Raw genomic sequence first — 20,646 nt, forward strand, 5'->3', positions numbered from 1 at the left:
GGAGCATTTCCCCCTTTGCCCATACCTACAATGGCGGCTCCGAAGCTCTGCAGTAAAGGGGAGCATGCGCGGGTTTGACGTCTGTGGGATGCCGCAGCCCCGCAAGGAAGATGGCGGCGCTCAGAGCTTTGTGGAGATTGCGGGCACCTTCAGGGTCATGGAGACAGGGGATTGCGCTGGGGGCGGCGCCCAGCAGGTAATACCCCCCACCCTTTTCACGCCATCCTGGAAATAGCTTTCCCTCTTTTTGTTTTAATGTCTGAGGGTCTACCGTTACGGCTACGCGGCTCCCTTCCCACCCCGGTGAATTTCAAGAGAAATGTCAAGGTCCTAGTCCTCATGGAAGCCGTGCTGCGACCTGAGAGCTCTGCCCTCCGATCGCCTGTGCAGGAGGACGCTTGTGAGGAAAGGCGCCCTTTGCATATGCCCAGACGCAGCGTCTCTGTACGTCGCATCGTGCGTTTCTGTTCAGAGGCCAAAGACTGAAACAGGTTTGGGGGAGAAAAGAGATGAACCTCAGTTCAAATGACGTTCTGTGTTACATGTAGGGCAACCCCTTTTGTAGCTGGGAGGTGGGGAACCATATGTTGAACCATAGTTCCTAACACACACCCACACCCACACCCGTGCTGACCGAGGCTGATGAGAGTTGGAGTCCAGCAGCATCAGTCCCCAGGCCTGGATTCACTTTCTATATGCTCTTGCATGGTAAGGTAAATGTATAAAGGTAAAGGTGGTTAAGTCTAGCCAAAGGTGACTGTGGGGTTGCGGCGCTCATCTCGCTTTCAGGCCGAGGGAGCCTGTGTTTGTGGCCAGCCTGACTAAACCGCTTCTGGTGCAACGGAACACTGTGATGGAAACCAGAGCGCACGGAAAAGCCGTTTACCTTCCCGCCACAATGGTACCTAACGCTGTTTCCCTTCCCGCTTCTACCCACCCACTCAGCTCCTTGCAGGGACAAAGGGGGACCAATTCTCTCCCCATTTCCCAGCTTCCTCTCTAAGATCAAATTCCAAAACAAAAAGTCCTTTCCCTCCAAAGGAAGGTAATATTTTAGCTTTATCAGTACTTTGTCAAGGCCAATTCACTATGCTCAGTAGAGAAAGCCAGTACTTCCAGCCTCTTCTCTACCCCCTTCCACCTTACTCACAAAAGCAGATTTTAACAGTTATATGTTCCCATCTTTACATCCATTCACATCAAAATGATTTTTGATTACCAATATAAGTAAAACTATAATATTAATGTTATTTTAAAGTCTGATTTAGTCCAGTATTAACAATGAATAGTATAGTCCTCTTTTTTAATCTTGATTTTTAACCAGCTAATACATTTTAATAAAATAAGTCCACAATTATAATTCCATTAGGTTAGATGTCTTCAACACTCTGAAAGATCAAAAAATTCTTTCCCAAAAGTAGCGTAGATTCAGAGAGTCAGTCCAATCTTTCTTCCAGAGAGGAAATTTGTAGTATTCTTCCATTAAATAACATTGCAATCCTTCTCCACTTTGTCCTCCATTTTAAGTCAAGTTCAATCACAGCATAGGAGAGATTCAAGTTCAAATTGAGTTCAAGTCAAGTTCGATGTTTTAAAAAATCTTGAGATTAGTATAAACGAAAGCTATGTGTAATCTTTTAATCTTTGTTGTTCATTAGTTAACTTATCTCCCAAGGTAAACTTCATCAACACTTCACTTGTACAGTGGTACCTCGCAAGACGAATGCCTCGCTAGACGAAAAACTCGCGAGACAGAAGGCATTCGCTAACGAAAGGGTGACTTGCAAGACGAATTTTCATATGGCCGCGACTTGCAAAACGAAAACGTTTTGCGATTTTTCCCCGTAAAACCGCACTTCCTCCGACCATGCTTCGTAAGACGAAATTTCCGCTATACGACAACACTCGCGGAACGAATTAATTTCGTCTTGCGAGGCACCACTGTATGTATTTCGTGCTCATAGCACCAGGAACGGGAGCGGACTTCCTTTTAACACTCCCGTTCCCCTTCCACCCTGCCGAAACAATCAAACAGTCCTCACCTTTGCAATCAGCTTCAATATACTGGAATGGCTGGATCAGAGGCTTTGCTTCACAGAGCTGCAATGGTGCCTAGTTCACCGGCACTTTCACTCAGCTTCACCCCCACTCTCTGCACCTCTTGGGATGGAGAGCAGAGACCGGCAATGCCGAGGTACCGTCTGTGAACAGCAGGACCCCAAGGCACCCCAATGCTCCTCTTGGGTTTTTTTTGGGGGGGAACCACATCGCCCTTGCACTCTTCCCTGGAAGCTCTGTGAGGCCGAATCTGACAGAGCTGTCAGATCCACGGTCCGCCCGCCATGTTGCAGGAACCCGGAAGTGATTATTTTTCATTCTTTTGCATAGTGCAGGCTTCCTCAACCTCGGCCCTCCAAATGTTCTGAGACTACAATTCCCATCATCCCTGACTACTGGTCCTGCTAGCTAGGGATCATGGGAGTTGTAGGCCAAAAACATCAGGAGGGCCAAGGTTGAGGAAGCCAGGCATAGTGTATGTGCACCTTGTGGGTAGGTTCTCTATTTGTTTGTCTTTGTTGGCAGTGCAAGAGGTTGGAATCTATGTTTTAAATTTTGTGTATAGTGCGCTTTTATTTCCCCTCCCTGTATGCCACTTTGAGACATGGTGAAAAGTGTGGTATAAATCCCTTAAATATAAAAATAAACTTGTGTTGAGCTGCCAGTAAAATAAATAAATAAAAATACAGCGTTGGGCTGGTCTTACAGACAACTGACTCAAAGCCAGGAAAACAAATAGGAGCCAGATCTGATGGATGTCTCCCAAGGTCAGCATCTATCCTAGTGTCAAGGCTCGCCCTACAACACAAGCTAGTCAGCATCCTATTTTCAGGTTCATACTGAGTGTTGCTGCCTGAGCAGATCTTCACATTTCTTCTTCCCTTCCTTAGAGGAAAGCAGTGGCAGCCTGATGTGGAGTATGTCCAGCAGTATGGAGGCGCCGTCATGTATCCCACGAAAGAGACAGAAAAATGGGTCCCTCCTCCCTGGAACGGTGAGTTTCCTCCATAGAACTGAATGGAGTCTCCCTCTCATGTGGAGTTTCTCAATGGGATGAAATATAGTATTGTTCTGCTGTATTTATTGATGTAGAAGTGTTTCTCATGCTTGGGTCCCCAGCTGTTTTTGGACTACAGCTCCCATCATCTCTGACCACTGGTCCTGCTTGCTAGGGATGATGGGAGTTGTAGTCCAAAAACAGCTGGGGACCCAAGTTTGAGAAATACTGATAGGCTCCACACAGCTAACTTCTACTCAGAACAGACCCATTGTAAATAAATGGCAGCGACTAGCTTAAGTCAATTGATTTCATGGGGTCTGCTTTTGAGTAGGTTGGCTTCCATGCCGGATCAATTTCAGAACATCCACACGTAATCAAAATAAAACAAATCTCATTAAAAAACAAACACAGTGTGTGAAGAAACTAGCTTTAGAATGGTAAAATTCTCATTTGTTGCTATGCCTACTTTTGCCTCTGGCCTTGCTCACTACTGGGCAACCCAATCAGATGGGTAGCATAAATTATTAGCCACCTGGAAGGTTCCCCATTCTTTGCCCTTACCTTTGTACAGTAGGCTACCTTCAGACACACAAAACCCAGAGGTTTCTATAACCACCCCGCCACACTTCTCTGTCTCCTGGTCAGCAAGGGTTCATCACAGTTCAATGACACATTCCAGCCAGAAAAAAACGCTTGCAAAGAGACACAGCAGGGCTGGTAAGCAGTGTGGCTTGGAAGGGTGTGTGGCTTGCAGAGAGCCCTGAGGCCCTGAAGCCTGAGTTTCCCCATCCCTGGATAAAGGTAATATCCTTTGCTCCTCCCACTTTTGCTTCTTGCCCCACCCACAGATGTGTTTCCCCAGTTGCTGGCCTACGAGTAAGTGCAGCCGTTAGGTTGAGGAAGGACTCCCTTCTCCTGCCTTACCAGCAAGATGTCTCACATGTGCTCTTCTGACCCGAACAGACAAGGACCCGCCCTTCGAGAAAAACGTTTCCAATCTGACCATCAACTTTGGGCCTCAGCACCCTGCGGCTCACGGGGTCTTGCGTTTGGTCATGGAGCTGAGCGGGGAGTCTGTGAAGAAATGTGACCCCCACATCGGCTTGCTTCACCGGGGCACCGAGAAGCTGATAGAGTACAAGACCTATCTCCAGGTAATCTGGCTCGCAAATCGCACGTGGCAGGAGCTGCTCTTAGCACTCGGGTCCTGCTTGCGGGCTTCCCATCGCAGGCCTCCAGTTGGCCACTGTGAGAACAGGACATTGGACGAGAGGGGCCACTGGCCCGATCCAGTAAAACTCTTAATATGTTCTGAAGATCCTTGAGCAAGTCTCTAGCTGCTTTCCAACTGTCCTTTTCTGGCTCAGGCTCTGCCATACTTTGACCGGCTTGACTACGTCTCTATGATGTGCAACGAGCAGGCCTACTCCTTGGCGGTGGAGAAGCTGCTCAACATCCGTCCACCCTTGAGGGCTCAGTGGATCCGAGGTTGGTAAGCAAAGCAGGTGGCTTACAAGGGTGTGGTTGCAGCTAGCAAATCAAGCAATGCCACTGAACTGCAGCCCATGTTTCCTCCTTGGTTTGTGTACCTTTAAACAAGCCAACATCAGGGAAGGGGAACCTGTGTCCCTCCAGATGTTGTTGGACTCTGACTCCCATCACCCCTGCCTGTTGGTTGTGCTGTCTGGGTGTCAGGGCGGGTGTTGGGGTCAGGTCAGCAATAACTCATGTGTCAGTGAAGTTAACTCTTTATTCAAAGGAACAAACACAGCTCAGGCCAGTGAGCATAACTCTTCCCAGCAGAACTAGTCCCAATGGGGCAGTTGTGAGGGTTGATGCTCCCTACCTTCCCACCACTCCTTAAGCCCCTCCCAGTTCTTTTCCTTGCAATCTGAGGCTCCTTCATCTTGTCTCTCTTTCCTCCACCCTCTTCATGTCTTGGCAAAGTTCTGGGACATCGGGGTGGGGGGTAAGGAGCTGCCCTTTGCCCTGGCTTCTTCAGAAGCCTTACTGATCTCTGCCTCCTGGCCCCCCTCCTCTTCAGCCTCCGCTTCTGCCTCTGATTCTTGACTGCTCTCTGACATAGACTCTTCCTGCTCCCTAAACCCTGTCACCTCTTCAGCTTCCAACACCCCCTGCTCCCAGTCCTCCCTTCTTCTCCCTCTGATCACATATCATCATCCCACCACCAGTCTCTTGGCTCTGGGTCTTGTTCCCTTGGGGGGTTCCCCAGCTAGTGCCTCCCACCACTCCTTTGCATCCAGCCATCGGGAAGGATGCAAGTTGGAGTCTGACAGTGCCTAGAGGCTCACGGGTACCTCACTCCTGCACTGTGTCCTAGGCCTCAGTCCTAAACACTCTCACTAAGGAGTGAACCCCTTTGAGTTCCATGTGGCTGAGTAAACATGCTTAGGATCGTAGTGTTTAATATGTGCCCTATCCTCCCTTCCCATCCATTTCCTTACATACCCCTGGTTCTGCATTCACAGTAGCTAACCTGAGTCTCTTCCTCCTTTCCAGTTCTCTTTGGCGAAATCACGCGTCTCCTGAACCACATCATGGCCATCACAACCCATGCCCTGGACATTGGGGCCATGACTCCTTTCTTCTGGATGTTTGAGGAGAGGGAAAAGGCAAGTACTCTTGGATCCAGCACTGTCATCAGAGACGCGAGTGGCCTTGGTGGCATGGAGTGCCATCTGCCAGCTTCATCACCAGCTGCCCATTTGTTCCCAGACAAGTTTCAGAGTTCTAGTTTTGAACTTTTAAATCCTCATGTATCAAACTGCCTAGGTAATCATTAGGCAAGCCGGGCCATTCCGTGAAAAATGAGCCTGATAAGAATGCTAGATGAGCACTGGACTTTGGTGAGGAAGATTCCAAATGTGCAGTCTAACCATTTTTTTAAAAGCTAAAGACAAAAGAAGTTTATTTTATGGACCTTCTTTTCAAAAGTCCACCCACGTAGTCTTCACAGAAGTGTTCAAATTAAAAGTTTTCTGATGATTGTCCCACCCATGACAGCATTTTTTCCTTAATTTTGTATCATTAAATTTCTTAAACTTAATTCCTGATTGCATAGTTGTAACCAACAAACATTGATTTAAACAGATATGCTGAGTTTATCATTGAGTCACCTCCCAACTCACAGAGTTTTTCCATAAATCAAACTTATCTCAAGCTCCATGTCCTTTTTTTGTCCCACCCGTGACAACACTTTTAACATTTAATAAAATTGTCCAAAATATCCATAAAAATAATAAAACATTAGTAAAATGTTCAGTATCTTATTAAGAACATAGTTTAAATTTTGGTTGTTAATTTTTATGTATATTTACATTGTTACACATGTGTGAATACCAAAAAACATGGTCAAAGTGTCCCACCCGTGACAATGGAATGGCCCAGCCCTCCACCTCACCATCTCCAGTAGAGCCATAAGACTACTGGCGTACCTCCCTAGATCGTTGTTAAGCTGACATATAAGAGGGGACTGCCTGCCTCTGCTCAGTGTTGTGTGTATTTCTGATTCCACACACATCCCAAAAAAAGGTGCCAGGTTCATTGTCCTGAGCATATTAACCTTTGTTTTAAAAAGTAATTGACAAGGTTTCCAGTCCTGATGATTGTGGAAGCCCACCTTAGAACTCTGCACACAAAGTCAGAAACCAAAAGCAGTTCTTGGGGGTGGCGGGATGAGGCACAAATGCCCTACTGCACCTTGCGTCTCCTGCCAGTTTCTAAATTATGCAAAGGAAACAAGCCTGTGCAGATTGCATAAATCCCACAGCTCTTTCTGGTCCCTGTGGCACAGCGTACACGGAGAGTTAGAATCCTAGAATCGTAGAGTTGGAAGGGACCACAAGGGTCATCTAGTCAAACCCCCTGCAATGCAAGAATCTTTTGCCCAATGTGGGGCTCAAACCCACAACCTTGATGTTAAGAGTCTCCTCTACTTACTGAGCTATCCACAGGGCTCTTGCTCAGTGGTGTAGGCATGTTGTTCTCTCTTATCCCAGTACTGCCTGCCGTGATGTGCGGCAACATCCTGACACCTCAAGCACGAAGTTCGTAGCTCTGCGAACTTGAGGTGTTTGGGATGAAACCAAGAAACCTACAGCCTTCGCCAGTCTGGTGCCTTATAGGTGTTTGGGACTGCACTTCCTATCAGCCCCAGCCACACCTAGTCAAAAAGATTGAGCTTTGCATAGCATCATAGAATTGTAGGGTCCTTGGAAGGCACGCCAAGGGTCATCTAGTCCAACCCCACTCTTGTCAGCCCCAGCCAGCCTTAGTCCAAAAGAAGGCACCAGGTGGGGAAGCCACTGTCCCATGGCAGAATGGGAGAGGCCAGTTGGGAGTTGTTCACAGGATTGCACCTGTAAAATGTCCCCCTTCCCTCCCTCTTTGTCTGCCTTCCAGATGTTTGAGTTCTACGAACGGGTGTCTGGAGCCCGGATGCACGCTGCTTACGTCCGACCAGGAGGGGTCCACCAGGTGAGAAGGCTACTTTGTGACCAGACAGGTGGGCAGCCATGTTGGATTGGGCAGGTCTGAAGACTTGTTTTTCACAGAGACGGGAAGACCACTAGTTCTCCAGGACTCCCCGACTCTCTCTCTGTGGGTTGTATCCACTGTCGGTTCTAGTCTTAGTTGAACACAATCCCAGGATGTCTTTTCAGCATCTGCTCCTCTCTTCTTCTCCATCCCAATCACTCAGGACATGCCTCTCGGGCTGATGGATGACATCTATGAGTTTGTGAAGAATTTCTCCATCCGGATAGACGAGGTGGAAGAGGTGAGGCATTGTTGACAAACAAGGGGGGGGGCAGCCCTTGCCACAAGGTTTCTCTGTGACCACCCAAGCTACTGTGGCAGGCTCCTGCTGTTTGGGATTTTAAAAACTCCTGTTGAGGGTGCCAGTCAAACAAATCTGCTTTCTTTCAACCATCCTATGCTCCTCCCCTAGTTTCCCCTCCAACAGGTAGTCAGTATTTCATGCCTACTGAGCACATTCATTCTTCATGGGGGTTGTGGGGGGGCACTCCTTGGTTTTGTTTGTGTTTTCCTAAAGATCTTTCATACTTGTAAAAAATGTATCTTTTCACTCAGATTCTCCCTCAGCCAAAAGATCAGACCCTGTTTTCATCTGTATGAATTCCTGATTTTGTTTCAAGGGTATTAATGTTGTATTTTTGTTTCAACAGTGCTGTTTTTATGTTGTACACCACCTAGAGGTTTCCTTTTTTTAAATAAGTGGCTTTAACTGCTTTAAATAAAATAAATACCTATGCAAAACCAGAGTTAAAATTAACCACAGTTTCAGGCTGTAGCAACTGTGCTAAAGAAGGAGCAGGGGGAGAAGAGTCCTAGGTTTGTGCTAGTCGCAGTAAACCATAGTTTATTGTGTTTAAGCTATGGTTTATCATGCTTAAACTATGGTTTGTTGTGACATCCACACACTCTGTTCTTCTCCATGGTTCCCCCCCCCTTCTTCCTCTTAAAACAAGGTTGGAGAGTCTGTGACCCTCTAGATCTTGTTGGTCTCCAGCTGCCTGCAGCCAGGATAGCCTAATAGTTGGGGATGATGGGAGGTATAGTTCAGTAACACCAACCCTATCCTAAGAGAAATATAAAACAGAACCTGATAATTGTGCCATGAGCACAACTGACTAGTTGGAAATCAGTGATCTGAAGGGGGAAGAGCTGGTTGGGGTTTCCCACTCCCCCAATATAGACTCCACAGCTCAGTTATTTGTATCTTTTCTTTCCCTCCATCTCTCCAGATGCTGACAAACAACCGAATCTGGAAAAACCGGACAATTGATATTGGAGTGGTGACGTCGGAGGAAGCTCTCAATTATGGTTTTAGGTAACGGAGCAGTGAAATCACGTGGTAAAGCTGGTGTCCATCAGGATTAGGGCGCCCTGCATTGTGTGGGTGCTCACTTTAACCTTGGGCACAAAAGCTGCGTTTTTCCTCCTGCATCTCTCCTCTTCGTCTTTCCCCGTCAGTGGAGTGATGCTTCGTGGCTCAGGGATCCAGTGGGACCTTCGCAAAACCCAGCCGTACGACGTCTACGACCAGGTGGAGTTCGATGTCCCGATTGGGTCACGAGGCGACTGCTACGATAGGTGTGGTTCCAATTTCTGGAGGGAGATTTATCTGCACTTGGTGGTCTGCACGCCCCCAAGAGCTTCTCCAGCAACTTCTCAGTAATAGTATGCAATTCTTCAAAATGCACAGTGTCTCTCTCATCATAAGAGCAGTCAGAATGGTTCATCCGATGTCTTCCTCTGCTGCGATGGGTCATGGATTCCTTCCAAAGCCTCCCACTTTTGAAATATTATCTCACCTGCCTACAGATTTTGACTTGACTTTCTAGCCAAGTCCATTATGAGCTGTCACTGCCAGCCCCTCCTTCCCCCAATTCTTGTGGCAGTTGCAGAGAGCATGGATTTAAAAGAGCCATGCTTGTGTTGGCTTGGTTCGATGCAGGATCCCTGGGAGAAGGAGGCCCTGCCGGTTGAACATTGCAGGACCACGGAGAACTCCAAATGAGCCACTTGGCTCCTTGGAAGGTTGGGAGCAGAATGAGCCTTTTTAAGCTCCTGCTCTCAGGCTCCACCTCCATGTGATGAGTTCTAGGTTCTTAAAGGGCCCACCCTCTGGCCTGAAGGTGGGCAGTCTGTTCCTTAGCCCCCTTCCTGGTGTGCTCTGTTAATGGGACCTTCCTGGGATTTCTCTCTGTCTGGTTCTTCACTATCTAGCTCCCTGGCTTGTTGTTAATTTTAATATTAGCATTGGGTGGTACCCAGCCAAGTTCTGTATAGTATTTGATTATATCCAATGTTAGTCTAGTCAAAATAGACCCATTGAAATTAAACAGCATGCATAACTTAGGCCCAGTGGGTCTGCTCTGAGTAGAATTTAGTTGGCCAAAACCGATTAGCCCTAAGTTATTCATGTTGATTTATTTAAGCAGGTCTATTCTAAGTAGGGCTAACATTGGGTTCAAATCAATAAATTTATATCCCACCTTTCCTTCAAGGAGCTCAAAGCGGCATGTGTGGTTCTCCCCTTTTTCATTTCAAGCTTCTTCCCCAGCCCCCCTCTTCATTCTCACAAAACAGCCCTGCGAGTTAGGTTACACTGAGAGACAGGCACCGGCCCGGTGAATTTGATGGCCAGGTTTGAATTTGAATCCTGGTCTCCCAGATGCTAGTCAAACACTCTAACCACTATGCCACACTAGCTGCTCAGGGCTAGTTGGGTCTACACTGTTGTGTTTTTTTTACTAGAACGCCCAACATTTTATTTATTGCATTTGTGTCCCACCTTGCTGCCAAGGAACTGAATGTGGTATTTGCCCTTCTCCTCCAATTCTGTTTCATCTTCACAACAACCCTGTGAGGTAGGATGGGCTGAGAGACCATGACCACTGCCCCCCCGCCCCGGCGAGCTTCATGACTGAGTTAGGGATTTGAATTGTCACCTTTAACCATTACCCCGCACTCCCTAACAGGTACCTGTGCCGAGTGGAGGAGATGCGCCAATCCCTCCGTATCATCTTGCAGGCCCTCAACAAGATGCCCGAGGGGGAGATCAAAGTGGACGATGCCAAAATCTCCCCTCCAAAGCGGGCAGAGATGAAGGTAACAAAACCACCCCTGAGCTGAGGTGGCACCTCCTAGTGGTGAAATGGGGAAGCTCTCTCCTTTGTCTGGGTTTTACAATGTGTGTGTGTGTGTCTTTTATTCCCCCTCGCCAGACTTCCATGGAGGCCCTCATCCACCACTTCAAGCTGTACACAGAGGGCTACCAAGTGCCCCCTGGAGCTACGTACACAGCTATAGAGGCACCCAAGGTACAGTCCTTTGCTCTGAGCAGTGCATAAATTGGAGGGAATAGCGGATTGGCAACAAAATGGAGTACTCCCGTTCTGGGCAGACATGCCCTTTCCCTGGTTATTCCGCCACTCTGATCTCCCTCTTTCTGCTTGCTTCTTCCTGCTGCAGCAAACCGATATTCAGCATTCTGTAGCTACTGAGCAGAGCATGCTCAGTCCATGCTGGGCTGTGGTTGGGTTTCCTTGGTGCATTTTTAAGATATTCCCCACCACCACCACCAAAAAAAGATTTGTCCCCTTACTTCTGGAAGCCCCAGGATGCTTGCAAGTATGCTGATTCCTCTTTCATCATTGTAGGCCCCATTTTTACTTCAGTCTGGTCAGCGCCTGAGTTTGCTGTCAGCAGGGTTCGCCAGCCAAATCTTGCCCTCCGTTATACCTCCTCCTTACCATGAGAGCATCTGTGGGGCTTAATTCTCAGCCTGGACTCAACAGTTCCCAGGGTTCCCTGGGAAGAGAGAATGATTGTTAAACTACTCTGATAATTGCAGCTCTTTGAGGGGCGTCCTAACAACCCTCAGCAGCCTCAACAAACTGTAGTTCCCAGGATTCTTTGCGAGGAAACCGTGACTCTTTAAAGCAGTACGATACAGCTTTAAATGCCTAGTGTGGACGTGTCCTTTTGTATGTCGCCTGCCCCTTCTCATTGGAGCCCCAGAATCCTTTGCAGCTCTCTCACTGAGGAAGTTCTAAAGCCATGCTCCGCTTCACGCTCTCTCCCCGCCCTCTCACACCCCAGGTACCGTGGTAACCCGGCTTCCCAATTTGGGTCATCTAATTCTCCTCCCCTCTGCTCCTCTGCCTTCTCATCCTTGCAGGGGGAGTTTGGTGTGTACCTGGTCTCTGACGGCAGCAGCCGGCCCTACCGCTGCAAGATAAAGGCTCCGGGATTCGCCCACCTGGTAAGCGGGACAAGGACTGGCGGGGTGGGAGGCAGGCAGCCCAACAGTAGGTGGCGCCAGAGCCAACGAAGGGCAGAGCCAGCTAGCCCTATGTTCTGCAAGGGCAACACTGAGATTGAGAAGGAGGAGGAAGCTGATAGGCAGGGCCACCGTCTGGGCTGGATGTAAGAAAGAAGGTAGGCAGAGGGGCTGTGGGGGGCTGGCTGAGGGTTGAGTGAGGCTGGGGCAGTGCACCCTTTGTCTGTCCCAAAGGAGGCACCTGTAGGAAACCCAACAAAGGAAGCTTCTTGGTATCAGTGAGCTGGGGTGGGGAGGGTCATGGCAAGCCCTGCCCCTCCTTCCTTGCCTTGGGAAAAGCATATGGCAATACGTCATGACCCTCGGATTTGCTTAGGTGTCCTTGCTGCATGTTTTAATAGAACGGCACTGGAAATATTTGCTCAGGGGGCTGGCGGGGGGAATTTCCCGGCTCTTCCTTGAACTATTTCTGGTAGTCATTCTTCCTTACAGGCTAGGAGAGTTCAGCTTTGCAATAAAAAAGGGACTCTATCCTTCTGCTCATCTGTTTGACTGGCATTTGTTTGTTTGTTTGTTTGTGTGTGTGTGTGTGTAGGGGATGTTTCCTTCCTCTATTGTGTTCCTCTTCTCGTTACCTAGAGTTGGGAAAACTCTGTGTTTCGGTTGTGGTTTCGGGTGCACATGCAGGGAGGGTGGTGTGAGTTCTGCAAACTCATTCTGTTTCCAGAAAAATGCTGACTCCTCTGAATCTTGTCTCCAAGTTAAGCAAATTCCCATGTTTCTTTTTACATGATTCTGTTTCAGTTGAACTTGCAAGAGAGGCAAATTGATCTCTCCAGATCACTGGGCCTCTCGACCACGGAAAGCCTAATTCACAGCACAAACTTACATGTTACATGTTTCTTCAGAAGTTGGTCCTGTTGAGTTCAACGGGGCTAGGCCCTGAAAAGTAGGTGCAAGTTTGGAGTCTTAGAACAGTCCTAGAATAATAGAATTGTAGAGTTGGAAAGGGACCGTGAGGATCATCTAGTCCAACCCCCTGCAATGCAGGAATATGCAGCTGTCCCATATGGGAATCAAACCTGCAACCTTGGCATTTCAGCACCATGCTCTAACCAACTGAGCTATCCAGGCTGGCTTCATATGACTTCAGCAGGAATTGTTTGCTTGGTGCATTTTTTTTAAAGCCCTCAAGTTTCTAGACCTTGTGAAATGCTTTTTAAAATCAAGGCTGTGATTCCTCAGCAAGTTAAATTTGGTTTCCAGTTCTGCTTTTTCCCTCCTGTCACATTTGTGGTGAGAGGCTGTATAGGAGAACATTTTGAGCCACGTGTGGTGAACCTTTGGCTCTCCCAGATGTTGCTGGACTACAATCCCCATCACCCCCAACCATTGGCTGGTGGGAATGGTCATTCAGCAACCTCTGGAGGGGCAGCGGTTCCCCACATCCGGTGTAAGCCACCTGTGTGCTGTATTTTTAGCCCTGGCTTGGTGGCAGCAAAGCACTTGAGACCATTCCACTTCCTGACAGTTCTAAACCTTAAATTAGGGATGGGGAATGCATGACCCTCCATGCACACGCCCCTCTCCATCCAGGCAAGGAAAATGAATGATCTGTTTAGGCAAAAACACTGAAGGAAAGTACAAAGCAGGGCCCTTGGTGGGGTGGGTCCTGGGGTGGGGGTGCAGTGAGAGTCCTGAGGGCCAGATATAGACTTTGGGGGCCACAGTTGACCCCTGGGCCTGAGATTCCTCACCCCTGTACTGCAGGGAGGATGGTCTGACCAGCTCTTTGCTCCTCCTGGTCTTTTTCTCTCCTTGCCCCATCCATCTAACATTTAATTCTATTGAAAACAAGCAAACAAACACATTCTTAAATGTTCGCCTCCCTTATCCATTTCTGCAGGCTGGGCTGGATAAGATGTCGCAAGGTCACATGCTTGCGGATGTGGTGGCCATCATCGGTAGGTCTGACTTCCATTCTTTTCGTTTGACTTTTTGGCTGGTGGAGGGGGAGGGGAGCTGGCAGGCAGGCAGGTGGGAAGCAGGTAGCTGTAGCTCTGTGAGGCGCACCTACCTGGAGATTTCTGGGACTGAACCTGGGACCGTCTGCATGCCAAGCAGGTGCTGATAATCCATGCAGACAGAATGACGCCCCTTCGGCAGAAGAGATAGCAGCTTGCCAGTAGTAAGATGGAGGATTCCGGTGGCGGAATTCCCAGGGACTCGGTCTGCAGTGCTCACTGTGCCCACTCAGAAGCAAGCCCCATTAAATTCAATGGGACATACGTTCAGGAAAGTGGGGTTAGGACTGCAGCCTCAGTCTCTCAGCTGCTGTACGAAGGTTAGGAAACCTGCGACGCTCTCCAAATGTTTCTGGACTTCAGCTCCCGTTATCCCTGACCATTGGCTGAGCTGGCTGGGGTTGCTGGGAGCTGGAGTCCAATAACAACTGGAGGGACATAGCTTTCCCCATCTTTCCATGCCTCCTCTCCGGGGCTAATTTAAGCCACGGTTGAGCCATCAGGTCTGGGTCTGCCTCCTCCGTGGAGGATCTGATTGTCAGACAAGACCAGGGGTCAGCAAACTTTTTCAGCAGGGGGCCGGTCCACTGTCCCTCATACCTTGTGGGGGGCTGGACTATATTTTGGAAAAAAATTAATGAACGAATTCCTATGCCCCACAAATAACCCAGAGACGCATTTTAAATAAAAGAACACATTCTACTCATGTAAAAACATTCTGATTCCTGAACTGTCCGTGGGCTGGATTTAGAAGGTGATTGGGCCAGATCCGGCCCCTGGGCCTTACATTGCCTACCCATGGACAAGACAATGTTTCCCCCTGAGCACATTCGGAAAGTGTTTCTCTCATCGTGGAATGAGCAGAGGGAGTTGACTCGTACCAAGTGTCAGAGCAGGTGTGGGGAACCTCTGGACCGCCAGATGTTGCCAATGGCAAGGGATGATGGGAGCTGTAATTCAGGAACATCTGGAGAGCCCACACTTGGGAGACTTTCCATAATGGAGTTTGTGGGGTGGGCAAAGTCGTCTGCTAACATTTGATGATGGGCATCCCGTTTTCCTAAAAAGTGAAGCACTGGGTTGCAGCAGAGCAGCCTGCTTCCTAGGCATGCTTCTTCCAAGAAAGCAATTCCCATCAGATTGTGAAGTTTGGCTAGGACTGCAACCCTTCAATGCCTTCCGCTTTCAAATGTCTAACATGAATGCTGTAGGTACCATTCCTGGCAGCTTTCACGTCTCTCCTCCTCCTCCTCTTCCTCAGGCACCCAGGACATCGTCTTTGGAGAAGTGGATAGATAAGCATTGAGCCCCCTGGAGCGAACCACAGCATCTCCTCGTAGAGGGGGATTCCCTCCAGAATTGGCACCTCCCAGCAAGGACTGTTGATGCACCGTCCTTCCTCTGTTTTTTCGGTGTCTCTCTCTCTCTGTGTACAGTCTGGTGTGGCCCTCCTTGCACTGCAGGCAGGGCTTAGCTATAATTAAACAAAATGCTCTCGGCAAACTCAGGGTGTGTCTCTCTGTGTGTGTTTGTGATGAGGAATATGCCAGCGGGGCCTCACCTCCGCCTCCCTCAGCTTCCTCTTCCTTTGCTTAAGGCTGAAGCTCTCAGAGTTCTCTTTTTCCCATTCTCTCTCTCTCTGTCAGTGCTGGGCCTTTAAAAGAAAAAAGAAAAAAGCAAACGCATACACATACACATACACAGACATCATTTTGCTTTGCAGACGGAACAAGCTGCGTTCAACCCTTGGCAGCTCCAGAGAGAACGAACAGTGGTTGGGAGCCAGCCTGCAGCAGCTGGGCCTCATTTGGCCCAGCATGAGTCCTCAACTGGCCATGTTTATTTCTTCATTGTTTCCATTTATTTCTATACAACTTACTGTCTGGAAAATTCACATCCAGTGGTACCTTGGTTTACAAACTTAATCCATTCCAGAAGTCCGTTCTTAAACCAAAGGCGCGCTTTCCCATAGAAAGTAATGCACAATGGATTAATCCGTTCCAGACTTTTAAAAAACAACCTGTAAAACAGCAATTTAACATGAATTTTACTATCTAACGAGACCACTGATCCGTAAAAGGAAAGCAATAATCAATGTACTGTACTATAAAATAAATAAAACAGCATTGTAGATGATAAAAATTAAAATTAAAAAAAAAAATTCTTACCTGCACTGATGATAGTCGTTGTTTGGATGGCGGGGGGCTTTTATCCATTTCCGCAGTCAATCAATCAATCAATAAGTAGCTGAACTGGGATCCACACGGATCCCCCCCATGCTCCTGCAGCGGCATTGGGGGGGGGGGTTGCGCTCCTGCAAACCTGCTGGCGGGCACTCCGCTTCCTTCCCACAGAGCTTCAGGAGACGCCCCCCTTCTCCGCTGCTAGACAACAGAAGTGTGGCACTCAAAATGGAAGTGCACCCCCAAACGGAGTACATTCGGATTCCAAAAAAAGCTGGCTAACCGGAACACCTTCTTCTGGTTTTGAAGTGTTCCAAATACTTCGTGAACTAGACTGTTCGTAGATCAAGTTACCACTGTATTTCTATCCCTCCTTTTTCTCAAGGTTGCATGCATGGTTCTTCCCTTCCCCATTTAATCCCCCACAACAACCTTGCATTGTAGGCTTGGCTGAGTTCCTTGGCTCAAGGTCACCCGGTGAGTTTCATGGCAGAGTAAAGACTCGAAGCCTGGTCACGCAGCTCCTAGTCCAACACTATAACCGCTATGTCATACCGCCTTGAAACATCTTGAAGCAGTTTACAGTAGGCAAATACGCAAAATCAATATGGTAAGTTCAGTAAAATCGTGTCAAATGGTTCGCATAGCAAAATACATAAATAAACATAAAACCAGAGAGCACGACAAGGTAGTATAATATAAAATTTCAATAATTTATCCAATCTCACCATCCATTTCCTGCAACCTCTATGACCATTCATTACTTGAAGTCATGAGTCAAGCATTCATACATAAACTGCTCACACTCGACAGTCTTGCAACCCACATGCAAAGGGTCACTCACACGCATACACATTTAGGGTACAATCCTGACTCCTGAAGCAGTAATGGACTTGTGGTTTGCAACTCAGTTTCAAAACGTTGGAGAGCCTCATTTCACAGCCTCTCAGAAATCATCCCCCTGCCAAAGATAGCATAGATTCAGACAATCCTATGACGATAATTATGTCTGAATGCAAAACGTAAAAGAAGAAGAAGAAGAAGAGTTTGGATTTGATATCCCGCTTTTCACTACCCGAAGGAGTCTCAAAGCGGCTAACATTCTCCTTTCCCTTCCTCCCCCACAACAAACACTCTGTGAGGTGAGTGGGGCTGAGAGACTTCAGAGAAGTGTGACTAGCCCAAGGTCACCCAGCAGCTGCATGTGGAGGAGTGTAGACACGAACCCGGTTCCCCAGATTACAAGTCTGCCGCTCTTAACCACTACACCAAAAGAGTATTTATGTTCATTCTACAGCCTTTTACTCTCTGCCCCACCCCACTGCCCATTTTTTGCCAAGTTCCGAATTTCATTTATGTTGCAAAACTTAACATAATGCTTGATTGCAACGAAACTCCCAGAAACAAACAAAAATAGTATCAATAAAAGACAGTTAAAAGCAAGTACTTAAGAACGCTGAAAACACAATTCAAATCAACAGTAAGATAAAGTGGAACAAAACACATGGCAGCTGTCTAACATCTCTGGATAGTCTTGCCTATACAACGGTGTTTTAAGCAGGCGCCGGAAAGAGTACAGCAGAGGCCCCTGCCTGACATCAAGAGGCAGGGAGTTCCAAAGTATACTCAGAGCCACACTAAAAGGTCACTGGGTTGTTTTTTTTTAAGAAGTGTGAAAAGAGCATTATTTGGCACCTGATACAGGACCAGCACTAGGCATCAAGAAACCTTTCCCACCTTTAGTCTGCGGCACATCTTCCAAAAAGAATAAAAGTGTTTTGCTTTGGTTGGCTGAAGCGTGTGCCTATATTGGAGGATTTGTGGCTTCTGTGGTTTACTGTGCAGCAAGTCTCTGAGCGTTCACACTGTGGGTCTAATTTGAAGGCAGGGAGGCAAGTGTCCAAAGGAAAGCAAGAGTAAATTGTTTTTTTTTTTTTCCTCTGGAGGAAACAGAGCTCCTCTGCTGCGTGCCTTGGATGGAAACACTCAAGAGTAGGCGATTTAAACATTTCCAGATGCTGAATGCGATAAATCAGATGCCAATATCTGATTTCACACACACCCCCAACACACATTGAGGCTGTTTTTGTAGGGGAATGGGAAGCCCAGCAAGCAAGAGAGAAGCACTTTTGCAACTGGTTTTTTTCCACTCTATCTTTCTGGGTTTAAAGCATCAATTTACTGGCGCCGCCTGTTGTATCTAACCAGATCCTTTTTTAAAAAAATGTAGGAAACTCTCAAGTAAATGAATTGCTCAGTTGAGACGTGAGCTGTTGCCATCTTCTTTGAACAGTCTGGAAAACGCATTAAAGCTATTAATTTTTTTATGCGAACAAAGACAGTGAATAGACACAACGGAGCCTGTCCTCAAGAGTGTACTTTATTTGTTTTATACCCTCCATATATGTTGGACTACAGCCAGCAGTGCTGATGGGGACTCGAGGGAGCTGCAGTCCAAAACATCTTGAGGGCACCAGGTTCGGGAGAAGCTGGCATATAGAGCCTTCAGAGTAATGGATCTCTACCCTGAGGAGCCTGAAGGCCTAAAATGCAGTTAACTGTCTATTAAATGTTTCGGTACAGTACTCAAAATATGGTCGCATGCCCTGGAGGAGGGGGAATGCTCTCAGGTGCTAAGGCCTCAGTTCAAGGAGGCTAAAGCCTTTTACAAAAACACTTTCCCGAAATCAGAGTTCAAGGTGCAGTGGAGTCTCAACAGGTACTGAGACCTGTATTTTCAGCAATGGGAAAGCTCAAGAGGTGAAACCTTATACACTCTGGCCTCCTTATGCGCAATGGCTGGCAGTGAAAGAGTGTCAGGGACTGCTTCCTCAGAAGTAGGCCAAAAAATGCTGGGTCTTGTTATAAGAATTTACAATTCTTTTATATATATATATTATAATTGTTATTAATTTTCCAAGCAAACAGGCCACATGTCTGAGGCAGACAGGTCTCACACCATTTTGACTCTCAAAATGACCAAATGTTTACCAAATGGGTCTCTGCAAGGAAGGAGAGGTGAGGGATTTAATTGTTCCAGGAATTAAAGAAGATTACCATCTCAAAGGAATGGCTAGGCTACTGAGAAGAGACATCAGATAGCGCCTTTTTGTGTGGTGTAGGTGTGATGCAGATCCTGAAGTTGAGGCTCCAGTACTTTGGCCACCTCATGAGAAGAGAAGACTCCCTAGAAAAGACCCTGATGTTGGGAAAGATGGAGGGCACAAGGAGAAGGGGACGACAGAGGATGAGATGGTTGGACAGTGTTCTCGAAGCTACTAACATGAGTTTGGCCAAACTGCGGGAGGCAATGAAGGATAGGCGTGCCTGGCGTGCTCTGGTCCATGGGGTCACGAAGAGTCGGACACGACTGAACGACTGAACAACAACAACAAGGTGTGATGCATCTGGGTGATGAGCTTGGGTTACACCTCTTCCATGATTGATGTTTCTGGGGGTGGGCTAGACTCCAGGAGGGATTTTGAAATGTCTTTATAAGAGCATGCTTGCTTTGTTCTGGGTTTTCCCCCTGAAAACACCGTTGTTGCAACAGCTTCAATAAAGATCAAGCTTACTAGCTGCTTTGCTTCTCAGTTTTCTCTGGTTGGCCTCTGTCATTTACTCCTACCAATGGAGAACCTGCAGAGGACTTTGCAAGGGCTCTTGTGTACCCCATAAGGGAATAAGGGCAGATTTTCTCTTACAACAGTGTAGAATTCACAGATTGGCTTAACATTCAATCCCTCTGCCCACGAAACTCTGGGGAATTGGCTCTGTGAGAGAAATAGGGGTCCCCCTAGCAACTTTCAGCACATTTACCAATATCAGCTCCCATGTTCCTTTGTGGGAGATCCATGACTGTTTAAAGTGGTGTCATGTTGTTTTAAATGCAGGCCTTCCAAGTGTTCCTATTTTCCAGGGAATTACAGAAGCCGTCCCGGTTTCTGATTGGATCCCTGAATGTCCTGCTTTTCCTTATGGCGTCCCTATTTTCACCAGAGAAATGTTGCAGGGTTGGAGTTATGCAACCCGCTAGCCGAGGGGATAAGTAACTATACAACCTTTAGAAGACATCTGAAGGCAGCCCTGTATAAGGAAGTTATTTGATGTTTAATGCTTTATTCTGTTTTTATATGGGACGCAGGTGGTGCTGTGGTGTAAACCACTGAGCCTTGGGCTTGCTGATCAGAAGGCCGGCGGTTTGAATCCCCGTGACGGGGTGAGCTCCCGTTGTTCGGTCCCAGCTCCTGCCAACCTAGCAGTTTGAAAGCACGTCAAAGTGCAAGTAGATAAACAGATGCCGCTCCGGTGGGAAGGTAAACGGCATTTCCATGCGCTGCTCTGGTTTCTACAGAAGCGGCTTAGTCGTGCTGGCCACATGACCCGGAAAAACTGCGGACAAACATCAGCTGCCTTGGCCAGTAAAGCGAGATGGGTGCCGCAACCCCAGAGTCGTTCACGACTGGACTTAACTCTCAGGGGTCCTTTACCTTTTTTAATGTTTTTATATAGGTTGGAAGCAGCTGGGACAACCCAGTCAAATGGACACGA

The 20,646-nt window shown here is 47.6% G+C and overlaps 1 protein-coding gene across 1 annotated transcript; it reads left to right on the top strand.

Moving 5' to 3' along the window:
- The first annotated feature begins 15 nt into the window (after positions 1-15).
- On the top strand, positions 16-15,419 carry NDUFS2 (NADH:ubiquinone oxidoreductase core subunit S2). Its single transcript, XM_033174428.1, has 14 exons — positions 16-196; positions 2,949-3,052; positions 4,022-4,212; positions 4,426-4,546; positions 5,579-5,691; positions 7,481-7,555; positions 7,779-7,856; positions 8,845-8,930; positions 9,074-9,193; positions 10,585-10,714; positions 10,831-10,926; positions 11,787-11,870; positions 13,795-13,852; positions 15,174-15,419. Exons 1-14 carry the CDS (start codon positions 111-113, stop codon positions 15,209-15,211), a joined length of 1,380 nt encoding a protein of 459 aa, XP_033030319.1. The 5' UTR covers positions 16-110; the 3' UTR covers positions 15,212-15,419.
- The last annotated feature ends 5,227 nt before the right edge of the window (positions 15,420-20,646 follow it).

This window comes from Lacerta agilis, chromosome 17 (assembly GCF_009819535.1).
Source record: "Lacerta agilis isolate rLacAgi1 chromosome 17, rLacAgi1.pri, whole genome shotgun sequence".
Taxonomy (NCBI): Eukaryota; Metazoa; Chordata; class Lepidosauria; order Squamata; family Lacertidae; genus Lacerta; species Lacerta agilis.